Raw genomic sequence first — 25,315 nt, 5'->3', positions numbered from 1 at the left:
CTCAAGAAAATATGATTACCTGCCTGGTAGGGTGAAAGCAACATAATTAATACCCAAAAATTAAGATCGCCTGGTTATGACATGAACATGACTGAAGTAAAACAATCACTGCACAAGAATGAAAGTTACCTGCACGACGGGATCTAATAAAGTCAAAACAATCAGCACACAAGAATGACCACTACCTGTGTTGTAGGACTGCAGTAGCTGACTCAACACCTGACACACTTTCTCCCCAGTCCTGCTGTCAATGGCTGCAGCCGCTAAGAGACCAGCGCTGTTGTCAACAGTCTCTTTGCTCTGACAGTCATGGTAGCTGACTAAATCTGGACACAGAAGAAGAACACAACAGCAGCTAAATGGACTGGAATAAGAGACAATGGTGAATCGCCAACAGGACAAGAACTCAAAAGCAAAATGACAAACAGAGAGAAAGTGAGATGGAAAGATGCATAAAATAACACCCCCCAACCCACTCAAAATGACAAACAGAGAGAAAGTGAGATGGAAAGATGCATAAAATAACACCCCCCAACCCACTCAAAATGACAAACAGAGAGAAAGTGAGATGGAAAGATGCATAAAATAACACCCCCCAACCCACTCAAAATGACAGAGAGAAAGTGAGATGGAAAGATGCATAAAATATCACCCTCCAATCCATGCAAAATGACAGAGAGAAAGTGAGATAGAAAGATGCATAAAATAACACCCTCCAATCCATGCAAAATGACAAACAGAGAGAAAGTGAGATGGAAAGATGCATAAAATAACACCCCCCAACCCACTCAAAATGACAAACAGTGAGAAAGTGAGATGGAAAGATGCATAAAATAACACCCCCCAACCCACTCAAAATGACAAACAGCGAGAAAGTGAGATGGAAAGATGCATAAAATAACACCCTCCAATCCACTCAAAATGACAAACAGCGAGAAAATGAGATAGAAAGATGCATAAAATAACCACCTCCAGTCCATGCAAAATGACAAACAGAGAGAAAGTGAGATGGAAAGATGCATAAAATAGCACCCTCCAATCCATGCAAAATGACAAACAGAGAGAAAGTGAGATAGAAAGATGCATAAAATAGCACCCTCCAATCCATGCAAAATGACAAACAGAGAGAAAGTGAGATGGAAAGATGCATAAAATAACACCCCCAACCCACTCAAAATGACAAACAGTGAGAAAGCGAGATGGAAAGATGCATAAAATATCACCCTCCAATCCATGCAAAATGACAGAGAGAAAGTGAGATGGAAAGATGCATAAAATAACACCCCCCAACCCACTCAAAATGACAAACAGAGAGAAAGTGAGATGGAAAGATGCATAAAATAACACCCCCAACCCACATCCCTGAACACATGCTCTCATGTAAGTAATGAACAATCTTTTTGCAGGTAGTAAAAAATCACAGAAGTTCCCATCTGTCATCTGTGTGCGTGCACACAGACAGACACACACTTGCATACTTACACATACATGCACATCCACACTGTGCAAATGTCCATTCCCCGAACTCACATACACAACAGAAGCATACAACCACACATACTCACTAAAGCACTTACTGTTTTGTAAAGCTTCGCTGAAACATGTGATGACTGTCTCTGACAATTGTGTATGATGCTGAAGGACTCTGCTTATGGCTTTCCGACTTTCATCTCTAGATGAACAAGGAGAAAAAACAAGAACACATTACACAAAATTAACTCTGTCAAACATATATCATAATTATTTTATAAAATAAACAAGAAACATGCTAAAAACTCACAAATCATGAGATTTCAGGCATCTGACAATGCACTGAAAACAGCATCAAAATTTTAGCATGTGCAGCAATCATGTACTTCTTATTTTTGTATGATGCAGCATCTCAAGTAACTGTGACAGTAACTGTGACAGGGTCTCCAACCTCCAGGTCCTAGACAGGAGTGTCCTGCCCAACATCGAAAGCCTGCTGATCCAGTGCCAGCTACGCTGGACAGGACACATTGTCCACATGACAGACAGCAGGATCCCGAAGATGCTCTTGTATGGCCAGCTGAAAGAAGGCCACCGCAAACTTGGAAGACCCTGCAAGCGCTTCAAGGACACCTTGAAGACAAACCTCAAAGCCTGTGACATAGACATCGCTTCCTGGGAAACTGATGTTTCTGACCGCTCTCGCTAGAGGATGCTGTGCTCTAGTGGCATAAAGACGTTTGAAAACAAGAGAATGCTGGCCATTAAGGAGAAGCGTGAGTGAAGGAAGCAGGGCTCAACTTCTGGAGACATTTTCCCTTGCATCATCTGTGGGAAGTGCTGCGCATCCAGAACTGGCCTCTTCTCCCAAATGTGGACACACACCGACAGATAAGCCTGCCTGCCTACTCATCCGTCGGTCTAACGGGAGACTCCATCATCAACTGTGACAGATCTTTTACATGCAAGTGCTGTCTGCCCTGAGTCTGCACAGAGAACAAGGGCAGACAGGGTTGGAGTTAACCATCATGTAACACCAGCAGTCTGTTTCAGATTCTCATGAAACAATGTGTCAGTGAAAGACCAGATTTGTAGAAGCTCTGCATCAACTCAATGCCATATCAGTGGATGTGTGACAACAACAACAACAACAAAAAACCAAACCAAACCAGGAAGCAGATACCTGACCTACGCACAGACACAAAGTGATGGTCAGGCCTTCAGAGCCAACCATGATAAAATGAAATGAGAAATGACAAACACAAAATAAATAAGTAAATAAATCAAAATGGAATTACAACAGGTAAACCACTTATGAAACCATGATGGCATGACCCACTAGATCAATGCTAGACTCGTCAACCCCCTTTCATCTCCCCTCCGCTCCCCCCTCCCCAAAAAAGGAAAAATATTAGGCAGACACACACAAGTCTTGACTGTTTAACTTTGACAAAAAGGACAGGTTTTCAGATCAGACTTAAGCTTGGACACGGGTGGGTAGATTTATTAGCACAGCTTTTCAGATGAGACTTAAACTTGGACACGAGTGGGTAGATTTATCACCATTCTGGCCTAACAGGTAAGCTGAGAGATGTAGCCTTCATACAAGCATCATGGCTTTGAATTGTCATCTTGAGGAATCTTAACCATAAACAACGCGCTCAATGAGATCCCTTCGTGTGCATCTGCACAATGACACCGTAATCTGTAAAACAGTGACATACACAACACCCTTACCTGAAGCTGTCACTGTCGGCTGACAACGCTTTGCTGGTCATAGTTTCCACCCCCCTGGGCGACTTCCTCTGTGGTGAACACAGCGCCCCATGTCATCAAGGCCAGTAACCCCCTCATGCCCAGCCCCTGCAGCTGTGGGTCGTTGCTGGCCAGAAGTCTGTCACACGTCTCCAGAAGCTTGCTGCGCCAGTCCTGAAGAATGCTCCAGTCTGGGGACATTGGAGTGTGTTATCGGTAATTAATTTACTTATAGTGTGTTACCAGTTATTCATTTACTTATTCATCGTTGTTGCTTACAGCCCAGCAGACCACACAGGCCCGTACTACAGTGATTTGCAATACATGATTACATAATGTGCTAAGGTGTTAAAAGAAATGTGAAAACCCCACCATACAAACACACACATGACATTACGATAGTCAGTCGTGTCCGGCTATGACCATCAGAACAGCAGAGGAGGCAACTGCTGTTCCGACTATTTGGGCTGGAATTTGATTATCGTGGAGAGTGTCTTGCTGAAGTACATCCCCACTCTCTTGGCCAAGAGGGTCTTAGGACAGTTGGCATTGGGATGGTTCCCAACACACACACATCGTATTATGGCATTTCAAAAAACGTAATGACACAATGGTATTATCATTATTCTTATAACGACTATTATCTTTATCACCTATATCATTATTACTATCATTTCTTTTTTTTTAGGCAGCTGTCCTGTACACCCACTGTGCACAACATGCAGTTGGTGAACTGAAAACAAAAGAGGCAGACAAACCTTTTATTGTGTTCTGGGCGTCTGCTACATTTTGCAGCAAAGACACCACCTCAGTGAAGAAAGCTGTGTGTTGTTCAAGCTGTAGAAAAAAAAAGACACATTGGGAATAAAATTACGACAAATAAACACACTTAGTATTTTCAATGACTTTTTAATACATTTTTAATACTTATATGTATTGTCTGTTTCTCCCTCTCTCTCTTTCATGAATGCACCCATGTACATACTCACACATGCAGACAGATTCAATCAAAAGTTTTTAATTTTTTGGTAATTTATTTTAGCAAACTAAAACCACTGTGGCTCTTCCAACAGAAATTCCTCGGTTCGCAATTTATTCCTATACCCCCTCCCCCTCTTCTCATACCCCTCCCCCTCTTCTCCTTCACACATCAGTCTGGTTTCCTGAACAACAACAAATATTGATGATCTTCAAAGCAAACATTTTCATGCTTGCATCGTATCTACAGACAAGAGATAAGTAAACACAGGACTGTGAAGTGAACAGATGTTAAACAGTTCAGGAAATCCATGTCATCACTGCTGTGCCATTTCAGGAAATTCGTGTAAGTCCTGACAGTTTCCGTGACTGGCTTGTGGTCATCGGCAATTCATGTATTTCATGATTAGTTTGAGAAACTGAATTTCCTGACTACGCTGATTATGTGTAACATACACACACATGCACACACACACACACACACACACACTACTTCCACTACTACTACAGCTCCTGAGGCAAAATGATGGTTTACTTGCCCATGGCAGTCGTAATGGCACATATTACTCACACAGATATACACACAAACATACATATGTTTAGAAACACACACACACACACACACAAAGACCCATACAAAATTCTGAAACAGGAATCTCACCTGTGATGCCATGTTTCGGCACACAGCACACACATACAAAGACGCATACAGAATACTGAAACAGGAATCTCACCTGTGATGCCATGTTTCGGCACACAGCACACACACACAAAGACGCATACAGAATATTGAAACAGGAATCTCACCCGTGATGCCATGTTTTGGCACACAGCGCACACATACAAAGATGCATACAGAATACAGAAACAGGAATCTCACCTGTGACGCCATCTTTTGGCACACAGCACACACTGCTGGCACAAGGCGTGAGGCAACGGCGTGACACACCTGCCCATTGGCGGACGCCATGGCACACAGTATGCGTGCTGCTGACAGGCGGACTGAAAGATTGTCCAATTCCACCTGGCGCACTAAACCTGAGAAAAAACAAAAAAAAGAGTTGATAAGCTAGTAGGAAATCACCCATGATTGAAAGAGAATAGAATATGTCTATTACCAAGCGTACCAAGGGTCACAAAGAATATCTAGGGGGATAGTACATAAAAAGGTAACAAACATAAACTGAAAATCATATACAAACACAGATGCAGTTGAATTTTGGACATATACAATTGTGCAAATCTATATATGAACTTGTGCATGCACACTTACACACATGCATACACAAACACGCACACACACACATTTGAACATAAGCTGCACATTATATACAGACAGGACTGATGAGATGAATGAAAACATAAAAAATTATATATAAATCAAAATGAAGATGCTAGTATGTCTTGTTTACAATTCTACAGCACTATTTTTTAATTTTTTTTTTTACTGACATTGATGTTTTGCTTAATCAACAACAACAACAACAATAATAATGCCTCCCAGGCAGGTAATTTGTGGCATTTACAACAAAAAAACAAAAAATACATATAATACATGCACCAAGCACATCAAACATGAACGAACAAGTGAGTGCACACACAAAGACACCTGGACCCGCACACATATAATTTTACATAAAAAAAAACAAAAAAACAAAACGAACAAGAAACCCAACTTACTTGCTCCAGTTTCAGCCATGAACTCATGCAACTGCTGTGGCACCTGCAACACAGACATTTGATGCCATAAAAAAAACAAACAACATCCACAACATATCAACAAGTCTGGGCTTGTCTACATTAATCTTGCACATGCACCACTGTCATGAGATTCTTTCCAATTAACTCTGCTTTATTTTGTTCATGTCTGAAATCTTCCCACCAATACAATTATACACAGGTTATTTCTCAGTTATAGAAAAATCTGTGCAGATAAACCAGCTTCCTAATATATACTGAAGGTGTGTCTGAAAAGGCTTCCAAAACTGAGCAATGAAGTGGAATGATTGTGACTACTGAACAGCAGAACAGAATAGAATAGAATATGTCTTTATTACCAAGTGTATTGGGGTCAGAAGGAATATTGAGGAGGGGGGTGGGGTGGGGGGGATAGTATATAACAAGGTACTGACATAAATAAAAAAAATCATACACAAACACAGATACAGTAGAAATTAGGATACACAGAAGTGCATATCAATACAAAACCTGTGCATACTCACACATGCATGCACTGCACACACACACACATATGCATACACGCACACACACACACTCTCTCTCTCTCACATATGCACACACATTTGAAAAGAAGCCGCATGTTACATGTGGATGGGGCTGATGACTAAATCTTCAGGTAGATGGTTGTTGATTGCACAATTCTATTTATCATGCTGGATTTGTTCGAGAGACAGGGCACTGACTGCTTTAAAAAAAAAAATATTGTGGGTACATACTTTATTCCAAAAGATCACAGTGAGAAAGGAATAAACTATTTTGAATGAAGGGAACTTTCAAAACTAAACTAATACAGTAGATTAAAAATAATAAAACCTCAAAAGAAAAGTACCCGTGAAAGCTGGGCGGTAATGCCAGTCAAAGCCTGTAAGGAAGCAGCCACCATCTCCTCTGATGAACCTGCCCTCACCTGTCACATCAATTCACATGTATCAGACACAACACACACACACACACACACAAAACAACAACAAAGCCACAAACACACATACACACTCACATAAACATGCACACACATGCACACAAACACACACAAATCAGCCACCTTTAGAAATGGCAGCCTGAGCAACCAGGTAGATAGATATCAGTCTACATAAAATCTGGTGACAGAGACAACTTCAATGTGGTTTTTGGTTCAGCTACCCACTTCAATCCCAAATTCTCAATGCGAAAACATACATTGACTTTTACATTGATTCTTTTCATAAACAATACACATATTTATAATCAATGAAAAACGAATCTTTAAAAAAAGAAGAAAAATATGTGGAAGCGAAAAAAGCACATTAAAAAATCTGTATAATTACAGCCATCTATCATACAAATGTCCATCCATGCATATACTTTACATATGCACTGATACCCACTGATTTTGCCAGTACATATTTTATTTGATACAATTTGTGCATGTAATCAGTATTAAAATCATGGAAAAGAAAAACATTAGCACAATCTTGGTACATCTGATGCCTCTAAAAGTACACTTTAAACAAGACAAAAATAATAAGGAATTATTCTCTATCTAAAACACATTACCTCTTTGATCAGCTGACTACAAAAAGATCCAACAAATTCCTGGAGATCCTTGGACTCAAACACAGCCAGACAAGCTTTCTGAAAATTCAGATACATTTGTTTCAAAAAGCTACAGAAGAAATGGAAACACTGAATAATACGGACAAAACATCCAAGCAAAAATTTATGTACAGATACTATGAAGATATGACAAAACCTATGTTAATGCTTCAGAATGATATGCATAAAGTAAATGTAACTGTTCTGTGAATTTTTTATTACCATACACACAGGCTTTGGTTTGTTAATCACCCTCTTGGAGCAATCGTAAATATGTCATCTATTTGTATACATGTGCAACACAAAGGGCAATACTTTCTTTCCTTTTTCACTATTTATAGTTGACTGTGGAAATGTTTTTATGAATCCTGCCCATAAGCAAAATGTGCTGACAACACTTGACTGGCAGGATTAATCACTGACAATGAAGACTGTAACTACAGGCAAGAGGCCGAGCAATCTGCTGGTAGGTGTGGCTGAAACTGGATCTCAAAGTGGGTAAAAACTGAATATTCACTGACTCTACAAAAGAAAGCTCAGTCTTTCAGAAGAACACGATCAATGGAGAAGACACTGAAATCTTGCATTCTTATAAATGAATATCACTGAGTTCAGTTTGATGATCATGGTGTGAAAAATAAATACTGACGATAAATATCCACTTCCATCTTTATTGCTTAATATTTAATGAAGCTGAAATCTTTTAATAGCGTTCAACACACACTCACACACACACAGGTGATCATGCAGCTGTACTGACCAGTGTTTTCAGAGACTCCAACTTTGCGGAGGTGATGTCTGAGGTGAGTTTTTCCAGCAGGAGGGGGTAACAGTACTGAGCGAAGACAGGTGTCGCTGTCATGACCTGACATAAGGCCTCACTCAGATCTTCCTTGGTTATTCCATGTGGATCATTGGGTGGCTAACAAAAGAACACACCACAATACTTCATCTCAAAACAAGGGAAAGAAAAGAGATATGAAAATTAATCATGAAAAATGACATTTCTTCCATAATTTGGAAGGATAAGCAAAAAAAAAAAAAAAAAAAAAAGGCTGACATTAAAGAGATAACTTTTAACAGCCTTATTCTCAGAAAGTGCTTCTTCATACATACACTGCATTGTAATTTGTCTTGATCTGGTTGTAGCTCTACTAAATCCATTGTGTGTGGGTTTTTTTTTGGTGCTTGTTCATATGTGTGTGTGTGTGTGTCTCTGTGTGTGTGTGTGTGTATATGCGTGTGCGTGCATGTGTGCGTGTTTCCTTTGTTTCAGAGTAAATTAATATGCAATCAGAATGCAGTAAAAGTGATTTTGTCACAACAAAAGACAAAAGATGACGAAAGAAATCAAAGCAAAATGGGACCTCACCGGTACAAAATCCACAGGAAAGTAGCAGGAGTTCACTTCAAACATGTCCTCCTCCATGGTCCCTGTACACCAATAGTTATCTTGTTAATACTGTGATAATGATGATGATAACAAAGATAATATCAATAACAATAATATAATAACACTAATAATAATAATACTGTTGACTGAGGCGAACATCTCCCAGACAGGGTGGTCGTGGCCTTGACAATACAGTTACAGGTACATTTCAACACATACATTAAAGTGTGATATACCTTATAAACAAACAACCACACGTACACACACAAACATGCAAACGCACACCCACACCCAGCACAAGTCAACTTCAAGAAAGCACACTATGATGGTGGGCAGAAAAAGTGAAATTTTTTTCCAATCTCCCAAGTCAAACAAATATACAGACCTGGTAGTGCTTGATCACCCTTTGTGTGTGTGTGTGTGTGTGTGTGTATATATATATATATATATATATATATATATATATATATATATATATATATATACACACACATGCAGAAGATCAAACGCACACATCAATTACCCCATAATCCATCTGAGCGTTCGGTGGGTCATGGAGACAAGAACATCCTCAGCACACACACACCACTGAAACTGGAGTATGGCTGCCTATACGGCAGGGTAAAAGTGGTCATGCAAGTAAAAGCCCACTCTTACATAATATATCCAAGTGAACATGTGAGTTGTAGCCCACGAACAAAACAGAAGAAGACGACGATGAAAAGACCTGCCTACCCAGCCCGAAGTTGCGACAAACGATAAGGGAACACCGGAAAGCCAGCATGAGGTTTCGGGGGTCCTTCTCCCCATCCATCTGTTGCACATAGCCACACACAAAGCTATCCCCCAGTGACAGCACATCTGCAGAGACAAAAACAACACCATGATTATGTACATCATGTGTTAACAGTACTCAATAGAAGAGAATATATATGCAGCTGCAGCTGACTAGAGTGATTTTCCAGCCTATCATAAGTCAGGATGGCACCATTTGCACAAAAAATAATATGCAGATCTATACACAATAATGCGTTTATCAAGGTTTCAGTTTACAACAGTATTTGTGATCTGGGTTTACTGCAAGTGTTGGCACATGCATGTTAATGTGTGTGTATGCGGAAAGGTAGGGTTAACCACAAAATGATTATCATGTCCATTTAAAATGTTAACACTATGAGATATAATATATATTCTTGGCCTTTATGCTTAGTGATTTTTTAATTTTTATACATGTAAACGAACACATTAGGTTGATTTAAAAACCCTGACATACCAACACATTTTCTAAACATGCAGATGAGCAAAAGAATGTCCAGTTATGACATACAGATAATACATCTTATGAAACTTAACACTTCCTGGATAAAAAAACAAAACAAAACAGTACAACAACCATCTTATTCATCACACATGATTACCATGACCACAGTAGCCTGATGCAGCTACCACAAACACCAGGCCAAAGCCAGAATGGATGTGGCGGCATTCAGATATGTCTGTGAAATCTCTTGTGACTGATGACCATATTGTGTTACCTGACAGATGAAGAGTTAGCGAGTTGTAAAAGACAGTGTAGGTGGCTCGGCGGTCTCCTTGAGACAGACTCTGGTTCTGGACCTCCTTGAAGATCTCAGTGCAGACCTGACGGCTCATGGCGGCATCACAAAACCCAGCAAATTTGGTCTGCAAACGAACATGTGCAAAAGCACACAACAGGTGTACGTATTCAGATCCACTCTGTCCCTCCTCCACACCTATGTGTCCTACACATCTTTGTTAAAACAAATTCAATGTTTGAAACAAACTTTGTTTTGAAACACACTCATTCCCTTAACTACAGGACTAACTCAAACATTGAAATAACTCATGCACTTTGTATCAAACTCAAAGAATGTGTCATGTACATACGCATCCTTATCATTCATTTAGTATGACCCAGCAGGAAAGTACAGAAATTAAAATGTCCCAAAAGAAGACAAAATAGCATAAAGAAGAAAATAACAGAAAGTGTTTCAATTTTACAAGACAGAGGGTGAGAAAACGACTTACCACAGCAGCCAGGCCATGGAGGGCAAATGGCTGAATGGAATGATGGTCATTCAGCTTGGACAGAAGGAAGACTGTCACGTGACCCACTGCAACGCACAGTGAATACAATCATCACTTTACTTTCACACAGCGAACAATCATCCCTTAAGTTTCGCACAGCAATCATCACTTTACTCTCACAAAGCTACCAATCATCACTTTAGTTCCATGGTGGCTAACATTATATACAATCATACCTGTGGTTTCACATAGCAAAACAATTATCACTTTAGTTTCACACAGCAATCACACTAGACTGACACTAGTGACAGGCTGCTGACAGCTGGGTAGGAACTGGGACTTTGATATTGTCACTTCATTTCAAACAGACTGAGAGAGAGACAAAGCATGCAGACTTTCAAACATAAACTATATATATATACAGTTGAATGTAATTATGTGAACACATGAATTATGAATAGTGGAGAAAATATGGAGCAGGAAACCAAATCTGTTGTCCACATATGAGAACTCTATTTGTCACGAAATTTGGGTTAGACTGAGGAGCAACAGTCTTTATTTATTTTTTATCAATAATATTTGTTTTTGTTCATTGATTTATTGTATCACAGAGCTCATGTCAATGCACTTTTTTCCCCCAAGAACTCTAAAAATCACATAAAGAGACAATACACCATAGACATTTTCCTCAAATTGTTTTTGACTGTCTGCACTTTGTTTGGACATCTATATCATAAAATGATAAGTCATATATCAAACAATAACTAAGAACCATAAATAGAAACATGTATTATTCCAATATATGTTGAAAGCATGACACAAAATAAGTAAATGGCTCAGGTCTATACCTTCTTTTTCCAACAGAAAGTCTGAGGGCAATTTCTGCAGGATCTCTGCCATGAGACGCGTCCCTCTCCGTCTGTGATCCACATTCTGACTTGTCAGGTACTCCCTGAATACACAGACAAGATATATATATATATATATATATATATATATATATATATAGAGAGAGAGAGAGAGAGAGAGAGAGAGCACTGACTGTCAGAACATTATGTCTGTGAGGTACAGTCCACTATGAAAAAACTTAAGAAGTATAGTTACTTTACACTTTGACTTGGATGTGTGCAAGATTGTTAAGCGCTGTTCACAATGCTGGCTGTTTCTTTCAGATTCCCACTGAACAGTTTAAGGGACATGCAACATGAGCATTACACTGATTTTCTAATCCATTTCAAATGTCAAACCTCAAAAACAAATAATAAATTAACCATGAAGCATGGGACCTCATAACTTACCCTAAGGCTTCGACCACTTGAACCAGTGTGATCTTTCTTTCAAAGAGATCTGCAAACAGACACAAATGCAAAGTGTGGCTTTATCATTTTATGCCTTATGTATTTATGGTAATATGTCCAACTAAAAAACTGAAAGTGCGTGTCTAAGAGTTTGAGTCCTGCAATGCACAGACCATGGTTATTGCCTGCCCCCCTTTCCCCTTCTCTAATCCTGGAACCTGAGTGGTGTACTGGGTACTGGTCTTACATTCTGATGAGATGATAAACTGACGTCTTGTGTATAGCACGCACTTGGAGCACTATAGTAAAAATGGACCCATGGCAACAAAAGTGTTGTACAGCATTCAGAAGAAGAAATCCACTCTCATAGGTACAAAAATGTAAATATGCATGCACTCAAGGCCTGACAAAGGGCACTGAGTTATGCTACTGGTCAAGCATCTGCCTAGACAATGTGGTGTAGCATACATGTTATATACGCTATATGATAGTGGGTTTGAGAAACTGAAACTGAAACCTTAAACTTTTTTACATATAAGATGACATACTGAGATCTTAAGTACAGCACAACATGAAAAAAATCATTTCTGGAAACACTGTAGGCTTGTATTGATAAACGTTTCTTTGTCTCAACAGTCAACTACATGTTGTTTCTCAGATTTCCTATGTTCTTTCTTATCGATGGACGCAATAGCCGAGTGGTTTAAACGTTGGACTTTCAATCTGAGGGTCCCAGGTTCGAATCATGGTAACGGTGCCTGGTGGGTAAAGGGTGGAGATTTTTCCAATCTCCCAGGTCAACATATGTGCAGACCTGCTAGTGCCTGAACCTGGTAATCCTGCAGTTTAGAATACTAAACTCAGGGACCGTTAAAATGAAAAAGTAGAAGGTGTTTTAGACTGACTTCGATGTGCAATGCACAGACCATGGTTATTGCCTGCCCCCCTTTCCCCTTCTCTAATCCTGGAACCTGAGTGGTGTACTGGGTACTGGTCTTACATTCTGATGAGATGATAAACTGACGTCTTGTGTATAGCACACACTTGGAGCACTATAGTAAAAATGGACCCATGGCAACAAAAGTGTTGTACAGCATTCAGAAGAAGAAATCCACTCTCATAGGTACAAAAATGTAAATATGCATGCACTCAAGGCCTGACAAAGGGCACTGAGTTATGCTACTGGTCAAGCATCTGCCTAGACAATGTGGTGTAGCATACATGTTATATACGCTATATGATAGTGGGTTTGAGAAACTGAAACTGAAACCTTAAACTTTTTTACATATAAGATGACATACTGAGATCTTAAGTACAGCACAACATGAAAAAAATCATTTCTGGAAACACTGTAGGCTTGTATTGATAAACGTTTCTTTGTCTCAACAGTCAACTACATGTTGTTTCTCAGATTTCCTATGTTCTTTCTTATCGATGGACGCAATAGCCGAGTGGTTTAAACGTTGGACTTTCAATCTGAGGGTCCCAGGTTCGAATCATGGTAACGGTGCCTGGTGGGTAAAGGGTGGAGATTTTTCCAATCTCCCAGGTCAACATATGTGCAGACCTGCTAGTGCCTGAACCTGGTAATCCTGCAGTTTAGAATACTAAACTCAGGGACCGTTAAAATGAAAAAGTAGAAGGTGTTTTAGACTGACTTCGATGCGCTGAGTCGAATGCAACCCTCAGCTAAGCTCTAAGACCAGTCCTTTTGCCACGAAACTGGATCAAATGCACGGTAAGTAGTACTCCTTCCCGACCTGCACGCCATTTTGACGTAAACACCACGTCACCAGCAATCAAAATGGCTCGCCGATAGTTGCTCGGGAAGTGACCGACTGAGTTTACTATTTATTATGTCTCTGTTTCATTGACAAGGAGTGGCCGTAGAGCTTAGCTGAGGGTTGCATTCGACTCAGCGCATCAAGGTCAGTCTAAAACAACCTCTATTTTTTCATTTGAACGGCCCCCCTGAGTTTAGTATTCTAAACTGCAGGATTACCCCTGAACCTCCTTCGTGTGTATACACACGCAGAAGATCATATACGCACGTTAAAGATCCTGTATCCCATGTCAGTGTTCAGTGGGTTATGGAGACACTAAAATACCCAGCATGCATGAACCACAACTGAGGCATCGGCAAGTCGATGTTGGTCGTGTAAAAGAAAGAAGAAGAAGAGGATCACCAGTCATAAACGTCTAAGAAAACAGCACTCCTGTTTCCAAAAATCAAGAGTGCAAGTCTGATACGGATATAGACAAAGAGAAGCTTGACAGACAAGGCAGATGTAACAAAGCATATAAGCGGACTTATGTTATCAGGTACGGCATGATGAACAAGTCGAATTTACGTAACACGTAACGTGTGAGAGTGTGGGTCATGGGGTGATGAAGGGAGGATGTTCTCACAACTGAGCGGTCAGATCGTGCGTGTGTGTGTAAATTCAAATCTAATGTGATCACCCAAACGCCACAAAGTCACACCTCTTGCAAGGTCTCCAGCTTTTGAGTCATCTTGTCCCAAAACATAGTCAGAAACGTGTGCACCTGTGGTAGTCGCCATCATTCTCAAATGCACTTCCGGTTTTCATTTGTCCTAAAGTTACCCCTCCAATCTATGTATCCGATTAAGATTAAATAATAAAATAAAAAATCTCATACATTTTATCATGTTTTGCTTCGTGTTGATAAGCATACGGTTGACTAGTTATTCTTGTAGCAAACATTGTAAAACTACGGGATTAGAATTACCCACTGATATTTTTGTTCATTATTCTCAAAACAACTGAATTTTGCCTCCATCTTCAGTCTGCACATAAACATATTGTGAAAGTGGCAAGAGAACGGTGAGAGGGTGCGTACGTCAACTGTGTGCATGTATTATGTAATGGACACATCAGAAGTGATATTAACACCCAACCCAAAACTGTTTGGTCGAACATCTAAATAAGGTACAGTTTCAAAGTTTTGTTTTTAGCCTGACTGATTGGTGTCACGGGACCCGGTGTCACAGCCCTGTGATTAAGACGGTGTTTTTATTTGTTCAGGTGCCGCCTTTCTCTTATGTCTTCATCGTTCGAAAAGAAAGAAATAGTATACAACAGGTTATAACCTGAAATCCAACATGTACGGGTCTGCTATTAATGCTTTAAAACACCTTGGCAAAATTTGTAACCGCAAGAAAGATGTATTGATTTTGATGAATCATTATTAACCCTTTTAGTACCAAGTCTATTGTCTGCTCAGTGACAGCTATTTTCCAAGGGATGTTTTGGTCACGGAGGGTAATAATTAAAAAAAAAAAAAAATCAGCTAGCAAACTGCAAAAAGATATAGGTGATGTCCAATTTTAGCAACATAAATTCCTGGAGCGAAATGTACAGTATATATTTTGTGTATATTGCAATGCAGGCATGAAGTATAGCATAAATAACAGTCATTTGATATTTGTCACCCACTCCGTGTAGGTAAATTTTGGTAAAAATTGCTAGAAAAACCACCATCATAACCCCTTACTAACTTGATAATGACATCACACACTTTCTTGTAACTGCTGAAAAGGAAAGCGTCTAATGTTGTTATCAGGTAGGTAAAGGGTTATGACGACAAAATTGCAGTTACAAGAAAGTGTGTGATGTCGTTATCAAGTTAGTAAGGGGTTATGGTGGTGGTTTTTCAGGCAATTTACACCAGAATTTACCTACTCAGACTGGATGGCAAAGGTCAGATGATTGCTATTTATGCTATTCTTCATGCCTGCAATGCAATATATATACATGAAATATACCATGGATTTTGCTCCAGGAATTTAGGTTGCTTGAATAGGACATTACCGATAGCATATGTAACTTATACTTTTTTTTCCCTGAAATGAAAATGAACACACTATCTAGTAGTAATCTGGTAATGATATATATATATGTAAATTAGATGATTTTGCAATTGGAAAATCCCCACAATCATGTGGATGGAAATTTCAGTTTTAGGGCTTTAAAAAAAACAAACCAACTTGAAGGGGTGAAATTTTCCATCCTCAGGCTCTCAAGGGGTTAAGAGATGCTATTCCACCAACAGTCGTCTGAGCTTGTAGACTGAATGCCTATTTCGCTGACATTCGGCTGAGCCTATAGACTGAATGTCTATTCCTCCAATGGCCAGCTGAGCCTATAGACCAAATGAATTGCTTTGATAATCAGTGCAATGTGGGATACCTTGGCTCTGTTGGAGATGGTGTCTATGTCAGATATATAGCAGGTACTGGCTTGAGATTAGCACCTTTCACAGATGTGAGCCACTTGTGGATCTGGAAGAGCATGGCAAATCTGGTGGTATGTATGTGGTACATGTTCCTCAAGTGTTGCCATTAGAACTTTTTGAGCATGTCAAACACTGGCACTGCTTGTGTCAGTCCATGAAAAAACTGGCTGCCCGCCATTGGAGCTTCTCAAAACAAATATCCAGTCAGCCTGTTGGAGTGTGGTTCTAGACAGTGAAGGTGCACTTAATGACAGGCTGGACTATGGCCCTGTATGTCAGCTCCTTAGTTTCAGTGAAGCATACCTTTTGGTTCCTGTGCCCAAAGCTTTATTGACTCTGGCTGAGGTGTTTATGTTTTCCTCCAGAAGGCCATAATGCAGGATGACTCCAACAATATCTTATAGAGGATAACAGTACCAGGGTTTGATCAACGTGGTGTGGTTGGAATAGGTACTGAGTGGCTTCCAGCTGTGGGTTAAGAGTGGCTGGCTGCATTTGTGTCTTAGTGTGTGTGCCACTGTGAGTATGCATATGTATGTCAGAGAGAAAAACACCCTAAATCAGTTACGTGAGTCTGATCCTGGGCACTCATGTTTTCTTTCTTTTGCAGATACTGAAACAGGAGCAAGCCAGCCTAAAAGAAGTACCATGGCAAGATCCTGTGACACTTTTGTTGCCTTGCCACCTGCCACTGCAGATGGGCGTGTCATTTTTGGAAAGAACTCTGATCGCCCTGGTTCTGAGGTACAGGAAGTGGTGTTTGTACCAGCCGCTGATCACCCTGATGGAAGTAAGGTGCAGGTGAGTAAATAGGGATTTATTAATTCAGTACTGATTATATTGACAGTGACTTTACAGTGTTTGTGGCTGTAATGGTTTGAGCATTACTTTGTTAGCATGGCTGATTAAACTGATGGTGTGGTAATTCTGGCAGTGCAGGAGATTTTCTTTCTTGGGGAGGGTGATGGTAAATGATTGGGTCCATGGCATGGGCCACTTAGACGCCTGTGTGTCAGATTTTGTTGCAGATGGCAGTTGAAATGTCAGTTGCTGCCTCCCTGCAGGGATGGTGTTCATGCCTGCAGCCTTGCCACTGAGTGATGTCACAGCTGTTACAACCTCCTCATGGAGTACTGGGAAGTCATCCTTATTTGATGAGTCTTGAACTTTTAGTACACTTGGGTCTCCCTTGCTGTGTTTGTTGTAGAGGTCAGAGCAACACTTAGTCCATCTTTTTATGATGTCTTTTTCCTGTATGAGACAGTTGCCATCTTTGTATGGATGGTGCCGACTTTACCTTATGTTTGTTTGGTCAGTTCTTTTTTACAATTCCAAGACCAAAGGCTTTTTTTGTGTGTCATTGCCTTCACAGTTCTCAATGTCTTCACACTGCAGTTCAGTCCAATTTTCCTTTGCTTCTTACTTCATGACTGATCTACTTCTTTATAGCACTAATTTTCTCCTTCCCTTTCTCAGTTTTCTTTTGTGGTTTTAAGCTCCTTCTGGTGTCACACATCTCTAAGATACTGGTTGTCCTTCTGGTGTCACACATCTCTAAGATACTGGTTGTGATCCATGGCTTGGATTTCCATCAGCATATCCATATGACATTTGTTGTTGTTTCTGTCAGAAACAGAAACCTACTCCTCCAAAAAGGAAATCAGCCCTCTTCTCCTATAATAATAATAATAATGGTATTTATAAAGCGCTGAATCTTGTGCAGAGACAAATCAAAGCGCTTTCGCACCAGTCATTCACACGCATGCATAACTCTAAAACTGGAGAAACTGAAGACAAGGAAGAGGCAGGGAAGGGAGACTGTTTTGGGAAGAGGTGGGTTTTAAGGTCAGACTTGAAAGAGCTGAGTGTGGAGACTTGACGAAGCGAAAGAGGAAGTTCATTCCAGTTGCCCCTCCTGCCCCTCTCCCAGCCCCTTTTCAGAGCATAACATCTGTAGATCTATATACATCATCTGTGTGCAATGTACACACATGTTTATGTGAAGTGAACCTATAACCTTTCTGTGCATGTATCTGTAATGTATGTATACATCATGACTGAGCAGTGTTCCTACATCATATCTGCACATTGTCTATCTGCAGTGAACATACCTGATATGTGTGTGTGTGTGCAGTGTACCTACATCAGCATAGATCAAGTGTCCCACACCCACGCCGTGATCCTGAGCAAGCCTGCGTGGATGTGGGGGGCAGAGATGGGGGCCAACGACCAGGGTGTGTGTGTGGGTAATGAGGCTGTGTGGACCAAACTGAACGGTCCCTCAGACCTGGAGGAAAAACTTCTGGGTATGGACTTGGTTCGGTGAGTGACATCAACACATTGCACCTTCTTGGATAATGTTTTTATTTTTCATTTTTTAAGGTTGCCGTCTACTCAGAAATATCTCATATTAAAAAATAGAAAAAGAAAGCATTTTGAGACCAATAGAAAATTTCACTAAAGATCCTATTTGTAGAAAACCATTTTGAATTGAAAATTCTGTTAGTTTCTTATTATCTATGATTTTTACATGATGTTTATGATGTACATTTTGTTTCTTCCTATTGCTGTATTATCTCAAGACCTGACTAAGGGCGTTGTGTTACGCTGCTGGTCAGGCATCTGCTTAGCAGATATGGTGTAGCATATATGGATTTGACTGAATACTGTGATGCCCCCTTCAGCAACTGAACTGTACTAAACTGCTGTATTGTCCTATATTATTTGAACATATTTCAGATTGGCCCTTGAACGGGCCTCTTCAGCATCAGAAGCGGTGGATGTGATTGGTCAGCTGCTGGACAAGCCAGGACAAGGGGGGCCCTGCAGCGAGGAGCCAGGCCAGCAGGCGTGGAGCTACCACAACAGTTTTCTTATTGCTGACGCCACCAGTGCCTGGGTGCTGGAAACAGCAGGGCCTTACTGGGCTGCTGAGCATGTCACAGGTAAAGGGCTGTGTGTGTGTGTGTGTGTGTGTGTGTGTGTGTGTGTGTGTGTGTGTGTGTGTGTGTGTGTGTGTGTGTGTATTGTGGTGTATGTTTGTTGTGTTTACATGCAAGAATGCACTTATGTGCTTGTGCATGTGCCTGATGGAGAAGCAAGGGCATGTCTATAGATGCAAAGAATGTTTTGGTTACAATGGATTGATTCAAAAGGTCTGGTTTGTAGGTTCAGTCCTACTGATTATTTATCTGTTTCGGTCACACATTTATTCTTCTTGAGAAAAAAAAAAGTGCATTGATGAACAGAAACTTGAAGCAAGAATATAGCGCAATCCATTTCAGATCAGTGCAGCAGCAGGTATGTATCTCTACAGACACACACGTACACCAGAAATTGAAAAATACAAGGAAAAAAAAAAGGGATAACCCCCGAAACAAATTAAAGGGGTTAAAACCCCCCAAGCAACAAACTCCCTTCCCCAATCTCTTTAGATTATTTAATGATTCTTGACAAGTCTCAACAAAAAAACCCCAACTAGCAACAAAAAAGGAAAAAAATCATCATCTGGGCTCCTGACTACATGAACAATTAATAAACAGCATAAACTTGACTGATATATAATCATTGAAGCAACTATTTTGTAATCATACAGCCACACTGAAAATATGCATCATGTCTGTGTATCTGTGTGTGTGGGCAGAGGGGGTGCGTAACATCTCCAACGAGTTGAGCATTGGCACCAAGATTGACCGTTCCTCAGCAAACCTTGTGGAGGAGGCCAAGAAGCGAGGCCTGTACAAGGACGATATGGGACCCTTCCACTTCACCAAAGTGTTCTCTGAAAATGGCTCACAGACATCCTTCCGCTACCGCCACGGTTTGAAGATGCTGAAAGATTTGTCTTCATCAGGTGAGTGCTTTGATTCTCTCACTCTCTCCTCTCTCTTCTTTCTCTCTCCCTCTCTCCCCCCCCTCTCTCTTTCGCTTGTGAAATGACAATAACACAATTGTGTAAAAACCAATGGACAGTAGATGATAGGAGACAACTCACTGAACTAGTCAGCACCTTGGTTTCAGTTCATGGACAAGGTTACTTCCCTTGTCTTGTTCAAGGGTAAGGAGTGCATTCCCCCAAACTTGCATTTGCAGGAAAGCGAAGAAAAAGGAAGTCGTGCTGTTTTTTTCATTTTGAATTTGCATTTCAGATTTTTGAGCCAGATCACAGAGTGTGAAAGTGAAAATTTAAGTGGTAGGGACATGATTTAACTGGAAAATCAAAGTTTTAGAAATAAATATGATTAGGTATCATAGCAACCCCTTATCTGGACAAAACACAACAGCAAAACGAAAGAGAAACCTCTATTTTCAGTTTCTTGAAAGACATAGGCTGTATCTACCTGTAGCAGTGGAAAGGGGAACACAGGATCTGATGATTGAAAGCTTGTAGATTGATACATGTTTTATAATTTCTATTAAAAAATCAAAACTATTTTTTTGTTTACAAATTGTTTCTTTTTCTGTAGTACCTCTCTAGGGTGTGAACTGGATGGAAAACAAAGCATGTTTATTGGTTGGCCATTTCCGTTGTTAATCAAGAATTTGTTTTGTTATGTTTTCTTCTTTTCTCGGAAATGACACCTTGTTGATTTTGATCCTGTTAAACAGGAGGGTTCGGTGCGCGCGACATGTTCAAGATCCTGCGTGACGAGGAGAGCGGCATCTGCATGAAGGATGGCAGCTTCGTGTCCACCGGCAGTCAGGTGTCAGTGCTAAGCCCCGCCTCCTCCGCCGCTTGCCCCACCCCCTGCTGTCACTGGTTCACCGCCACCCCCAACCCCATCACCTCCATCTACAAGCCATTCATCTTCGCACCGGGGGCGTCCATCGGATCATCGACCGTGTCGCCCCAGTTCGGTGATGATGATCCAGTGAGGAAAACGCCGCGCTTTCAAAGCCAGGTATGTTTCTTGGTGTCTTTTTTTTTTTTTTTTTTTTTTTTTTTTGTCTATCACCATCCTATCCTCAGAGCTGGTTTGCACAAGCTATTTGAGCAACATTATGTTTCCGTAGCGTAAACCCTTTCACCGCCAATATTGTATTTCAGCAAAAAGCGGGTAGAGCACCGATATAGCTGAAATGCGACTAGATCATGGGTTGGTTATCTGCGAATGAGCTGCTCTTAATTTTCTGTGGTAGGATAGGTCATATTTTATATGCAGACCAACTGCTCTTAATTTTCTGTGGTAGGATAGTGAATGTTGCACTCTAAACTGAATTGTAGTGAAAGAGTTGAGAAAGTTCTCATGTATATAGAATTTAATTTATTTTGATTATGCTATACGGGGTAGGGGGGTGGGGGGGCAGGGAGTTATACGCCCCCTCCCCCTGCTGCTGCACTAGCTCTTGAGTGGTAATGTGGGTGCTAGTCTTTTGGATGACATGATAAACTAAGGTCCTGTGAGCAGCATGATCTTGGTACTGGATAAAGAACCCACGGTAACAAAACGGTTGTCCCTGGCAAATGCTTCAGAAAATCCACTTCCACAGTAAAGCAAATACACTTGCAGAAAGAACAAAGAGAAGAAAAAGAAAGGGTGGTGATGCACCATAGCAGCAGCTGTTCATGGGAAAAGCAGTTTGAATTTTGCAGAGAAAGAGATTTTGTAAGAAATAGTAATATATTCAACACAACACATCACAGCACAACTTGATACAACACAACACAGTGCAACAACACAGTACAACACAATACAGTACAATACAACACAGCCCAGTACAATACAGTACAATATAATACAATCATGTACAACACAATACAGTACACCACAAAACAAGGCACAGCATTACAGCAATACAATACAATACAATACAATGCAGTGCAATACAATACAATACAATACAATGCAACGCAATACAATACAATACAGTATAATACAATACAATACAATGCAGTGCAATACAATACAACACAGTGATAGCAATTAGTAATTGCAGACCAGTTTGCTGAACTTTCTCCCCCCTCCCTCCCCCATTTTCCAGGATCCATCTCTCTCTTGAGGGCTGGATGTAAATAACTTAATAAGCAGCTGTGCTTTCTCCACTACCCTCAAGAAATAAAAACGTTTTGTTTCATTTCTCTCTCTCTCTCTCACTCTTTCTCTCTCCACCCCCTCCCATTCCCCCTTTGAGCTCTTATTCTCTTTTTCTCCTAGTGAGTGTGGGTGTGAGTGTGTAGTGTATGGAGGGGTAGAGCTGGGGAGGCACTGTACTGCAGTGTGATATGAACTTGTGAAATGTTTATTGTGTTGTTTTCTTTGGCCATTGCAGTGTACTACAGTGTAATATGAACTTGTGAAATGTTTATTGTGTTGTTTTCTTTGGCCATTGCAGTGTACTACAGTGTAATATGAACTTGTGAAATGTTTGTCGTGTTGTTTTCTTTGGCTATTGTTTATTGGTTGTTATGTTTTTGTTTTGTGGTGTTTTTTCCCCTTCATAAAAAAAAGCAAAAAAAAGCACAACATAACGTAATACTCTTATTTTTCATTAGTGGGCTGCAACTCCTACAACATGAGTGGGCTTTTATGTGCATGACCGTTTTTACCTTGCCATGTAGGCAGCCATACTCAGTTTTCGGGGGTACACTATCTCTGTGTGTGTGTGTCAGGTGGACCGGCGCCATGCCCTGTACCGTGGCCATGAGACGCTGCGAGAGTTGCTTGACCAGGAGGACGCCAAGGGCACAGCACTCCTGGCCAACCTGCGAGAGCTGGAGGACAAGTGCGTCGACGACATGGAGGAGCTGCTGAAGAAGTTTGACGAGCATGCGAACGCCAGAGTGGCCTGCATCTTTCAGCACATGGCCGAGATTGAGCTCAACTTTTACAAGTGAAGGTCCTTTTGTTTTTGTTTGTTTGCTTTTTTGTTTCTTTCATTTTGACATCCAAGTCCATATGGAGCATAATGTAGAAATTTCCCCCCAAAATAAATTACCTGGTAGTTTGAGGTTTAGTATAAAAAAAACAACAAAAAACAACTTCCCTCTCGACAGTTCTGTGTTCTGTGCAGAGTTCATTGAAGATTGTTTTTCACCCAGATCAAGCTTATGTGGACTTAGGATTTCTGTTAAAAAAAAAACCAAAAAAACACATAAAAAAACCCAATTTCCCTCTCAACAGCTCTGTGCAAAATTCATTGAAGACTGTTTTTCACCCAGATCAGGTTTATGTGGACTTAGGATTTCCCCTTATTCTCCCTCTCATGTGTGTAAAAAAAATTTGATTCCAGATTTTTTTTTTTTTTGTGTGGTCTGTTAAAAAATTTGATATAAACAAAATGATGGTTTGCAGTTGCTTATGAAAACACCAGTTGTACTTCTTTTTTTTTTAATTGGAAATTATCAACATTGCTTTGATGTTGTTTTTATTGTGATTAGAATGAAGAATGAAATTAGTTATATGTTGCCATTGGCTGATTGTGCAATACAGTTTGAGGATGATAATGTTTGTTTGGATGTTCAATGGTAAAAGCTTTGTTTGTTACATCATTTGAATGTATGGGGTATATGAATTCATACTCACATACATGTAAGTGGATCTAATCATTTTAATTTGGTTGATGTGAATGTAAAACCAATATTGCACATGTGTTTTTCTACTTGTGCAGTCATTTTGATTTGTGAGATGTGAATGTAAAAAAGAAACCATTCAAACCAGATTTGTACATGTGGGTTTCTGTTTACATGTTTATAGTTGATTTGATTTGCGCAGGCTTGTTTCATTTGCACGGTCTTCCCTTTTCATTTTGCTATGTGCAGTGTGTATGACTGAATCAAAATTTATGTTTTCTGAAAATGATGCTTTTGATCTTGTCTTGTTTTTCGCTGTGTGTATGGATGTATGGTACATCAGTGGCTTTTGTCTTGATATTCAAATCTGTGGTTAATGTGGACATTTGCGTCAGCTACTGTATTTGAAGCATTCCATCAGTGTGGTTGTATATCCAGTGACAGTTGATGTCTCAACAGTCTTCTGTAATATGGATGGAATTTGCTTTGGCAACTCATTGTTGGCGTGGCAAAATAGCGTATTATTGTCATGTTTTGTTTATGTGACTCCTGCTTCTGCTTAGTCATGATAGAATGACTCACCAACGTGACTATTGTCTTCGTTTTTAACATATTTACTTATTTATGTTGACACTTAAAGCCTGACATATAGTCCGAGGTGCTATGTTTTGTTTACATAAAATGTTGTGCTAATTCTCTACCTGTAGTTTAAATGTTCTTATTTGATATACTGTCTGCAATTTCCGTTGATGATTTTCCAGTATTTTACTTCAAACATAAGTTCTTTGTTCTGTGATATTTTCGTTGTCTGGAGTGATTAAATCAGCATTTTTATTCACCTGAATCACACATCACATGTAGATTGCAACTATTCTCAGAAGAAAATATATCTTCATGACTGATGAAAAAAGAGAGAAGAAAACTCCTTAAATGTCGCTAACCGAAAGAGATAAATTTGACCTCGATGAGATTCGATACTACTTTCCAGTTGGCTGGTGGTCTATCATTGCTCACCTTATTTTACATTTCTGTGTGACAGTGAAGGCTTACAAAGATGTCATGCGATGGAATGTACATGTTTGATCACAAATGTTGCAATTGATTCTTATTTTGTTTCAATCAGTTACCTTCTGTGTAGCTTTTATTGTGTAATATTTTAATGTGTTAAAATATTTGAATAGTTTAATAAGTTATTTTATTTCATTTTATATTAATGTTTTATACAAACCTAGGGGAGGCTGTTATGGCCTGACCAATGCATTGGGTATATGCATCAGTCAGACATCTGTTTCT

At 40.0% G+C, this 25,315-nt stretch overlaps 2 protein-coding genes across 5 annotated transcripts; one reads left to right on the top strand and one right to left on the bottom strand.

Moving 5' to 3' along the window:
* Positions 1-283: 283 nt before the first annotated feature.
* LOC143293751 (MMS19 nucleotide excision repair protein homolog) lies at positions 284-14,832 on the bottom strand. Its single transcript, XM_076604965.1, has 16 exons — positions 14,740-14,832; positions 12,256-12,304; positions 11,806-11,909; positions 10,958-11,043; positions 10,444-10,591; positions 9,644-9,769; positions 8,888-8,949; positions 8,276-8,437; positions 7,477-7,554; positions 6,773-6,850; positions 5,884-5,926; positions 5,084-5,241; positions 3,984-4,062; positions 3,208-3,416; positions 1,578-1,672; positions 284-326 (listed from the first exon to the last, which is right to left on the bottom strand). Exons 1-14 carry the CDS (start codon positions 14,819-14,821, stop codon positions 3,217-3,219), a joined length of 1,455 nt encoding a protein of 484 aa, XP_076461080.1. The 5' UTR covers positions 14,822-14,832; the 3' UTR covers positions 284-326; positions 1,578-1,672; positions 3,208-3,216.
* A 142-nt stretch (positions 14,833-14,974) lies between these two features.
* On the top strand, positions 14,975-24,962 carry LOC143293750 (secernin-2-like). 4 transcript variants are annotated; one of them, XM_076604962.1, is made up of 7 exons: positions 14,975-15,101; positions 17,123-17,313; positions 18,647-18,834; positions 19,252-19,457; positions 20,156-20,365; positions 21,121-21,413; positions 23,123-24,962. In XM_076604962.1, the coding sequence occupies exons 2-7, from the start codon at positions 17,161-17,163 to the stop codon at positions 23,345-23,347; spliced, it is 1,275 nt and encodes a 424-aa protein (XP_076461077.1). In that variant the 5' UTR covers positions 14,975-15,101; positions 17,123-17,160; the 3' UTR covers positions 23,348-24,962. The 4 variants fall into 4 exon arrangements, with proteins under 4 accessions (XP_076461077.1, XP_076461076.1, XP_076461075.1 ...); XM_076604961.1 differs by having other exon boundaries at positions 15,045-15,109; XM_076604960.1 differs by having other exon boundaries at positions 15,079-15,206.
* Positions 24,963-25,315: the final 353 nt, after the last annotated feature.

The sequence above is a fragment of the Babylonia areolata genome, chromosome 19 (assembly GCF_041734735.1).
Source record: "Babylonia areolata isolate BAREFJ2019XMU chromosome 19, ASM4173473v1, whole genome shotgun sequence".
In the NCBI taxonomy this organism is placed as follows: Eukaryota; Metazoa; Mollusca; class Gastropoda; order Neogastropoda; family Buccinidae; genus Babylonia; species Babylonia areolata.
Note: the sequence above shows the minus strand (reverse complement) of the source record. Positions and strands in the feature narration are given on the sequence as shown.

Excerpts from the sequence above, each read along its gene's own strand:
- LOC143293751 (XM_076604965.1), bottom strand. The coding sequence starts at position 14,821 with ATGATGGCGACTACCACAGGTGCACACGTTTCTGACTATGTTTTGGGA. Across the intron at positions 8,950-9,643 it reads TTGTCGCAACTTCGGGCTGG|GGACCATGGAGGAGGACATG; the intron begins GTAGGCAGGTCT and ends ATTGGTGTACAG. Across the intron at positions 8,438-8,887 it reads TTCCTGTGGATTTTGTACCG|CCACCCAATGATCCACATGG; the intron begins GTGAGGTCCCAT and ends TTCTTTTGTTAG.
- LOC143293750 (XM_076604962.1), top strand. The coding sequence starts at position 17,161 with ATGGCAAGATCCTGTGACACTTTTGTTGCCTTGCCACCTGCCACTGCA. Across the intron at positions 18,835-19,251 it reads CTGGGTATGGACTTGGTTCG|ATTGGCCCTTGAACGGGCCT; the intron begins GTGAGTGACATC and ends AACATATTTCAG. Across the intron at positions 20,366-21,120 it reads GAAAGATTTGTCTTCATCAG|GAGGGTTCGGTGCGCGCGAC; the intron begins GTGAGTGCTTTG and ends CCTGTTAAACAG.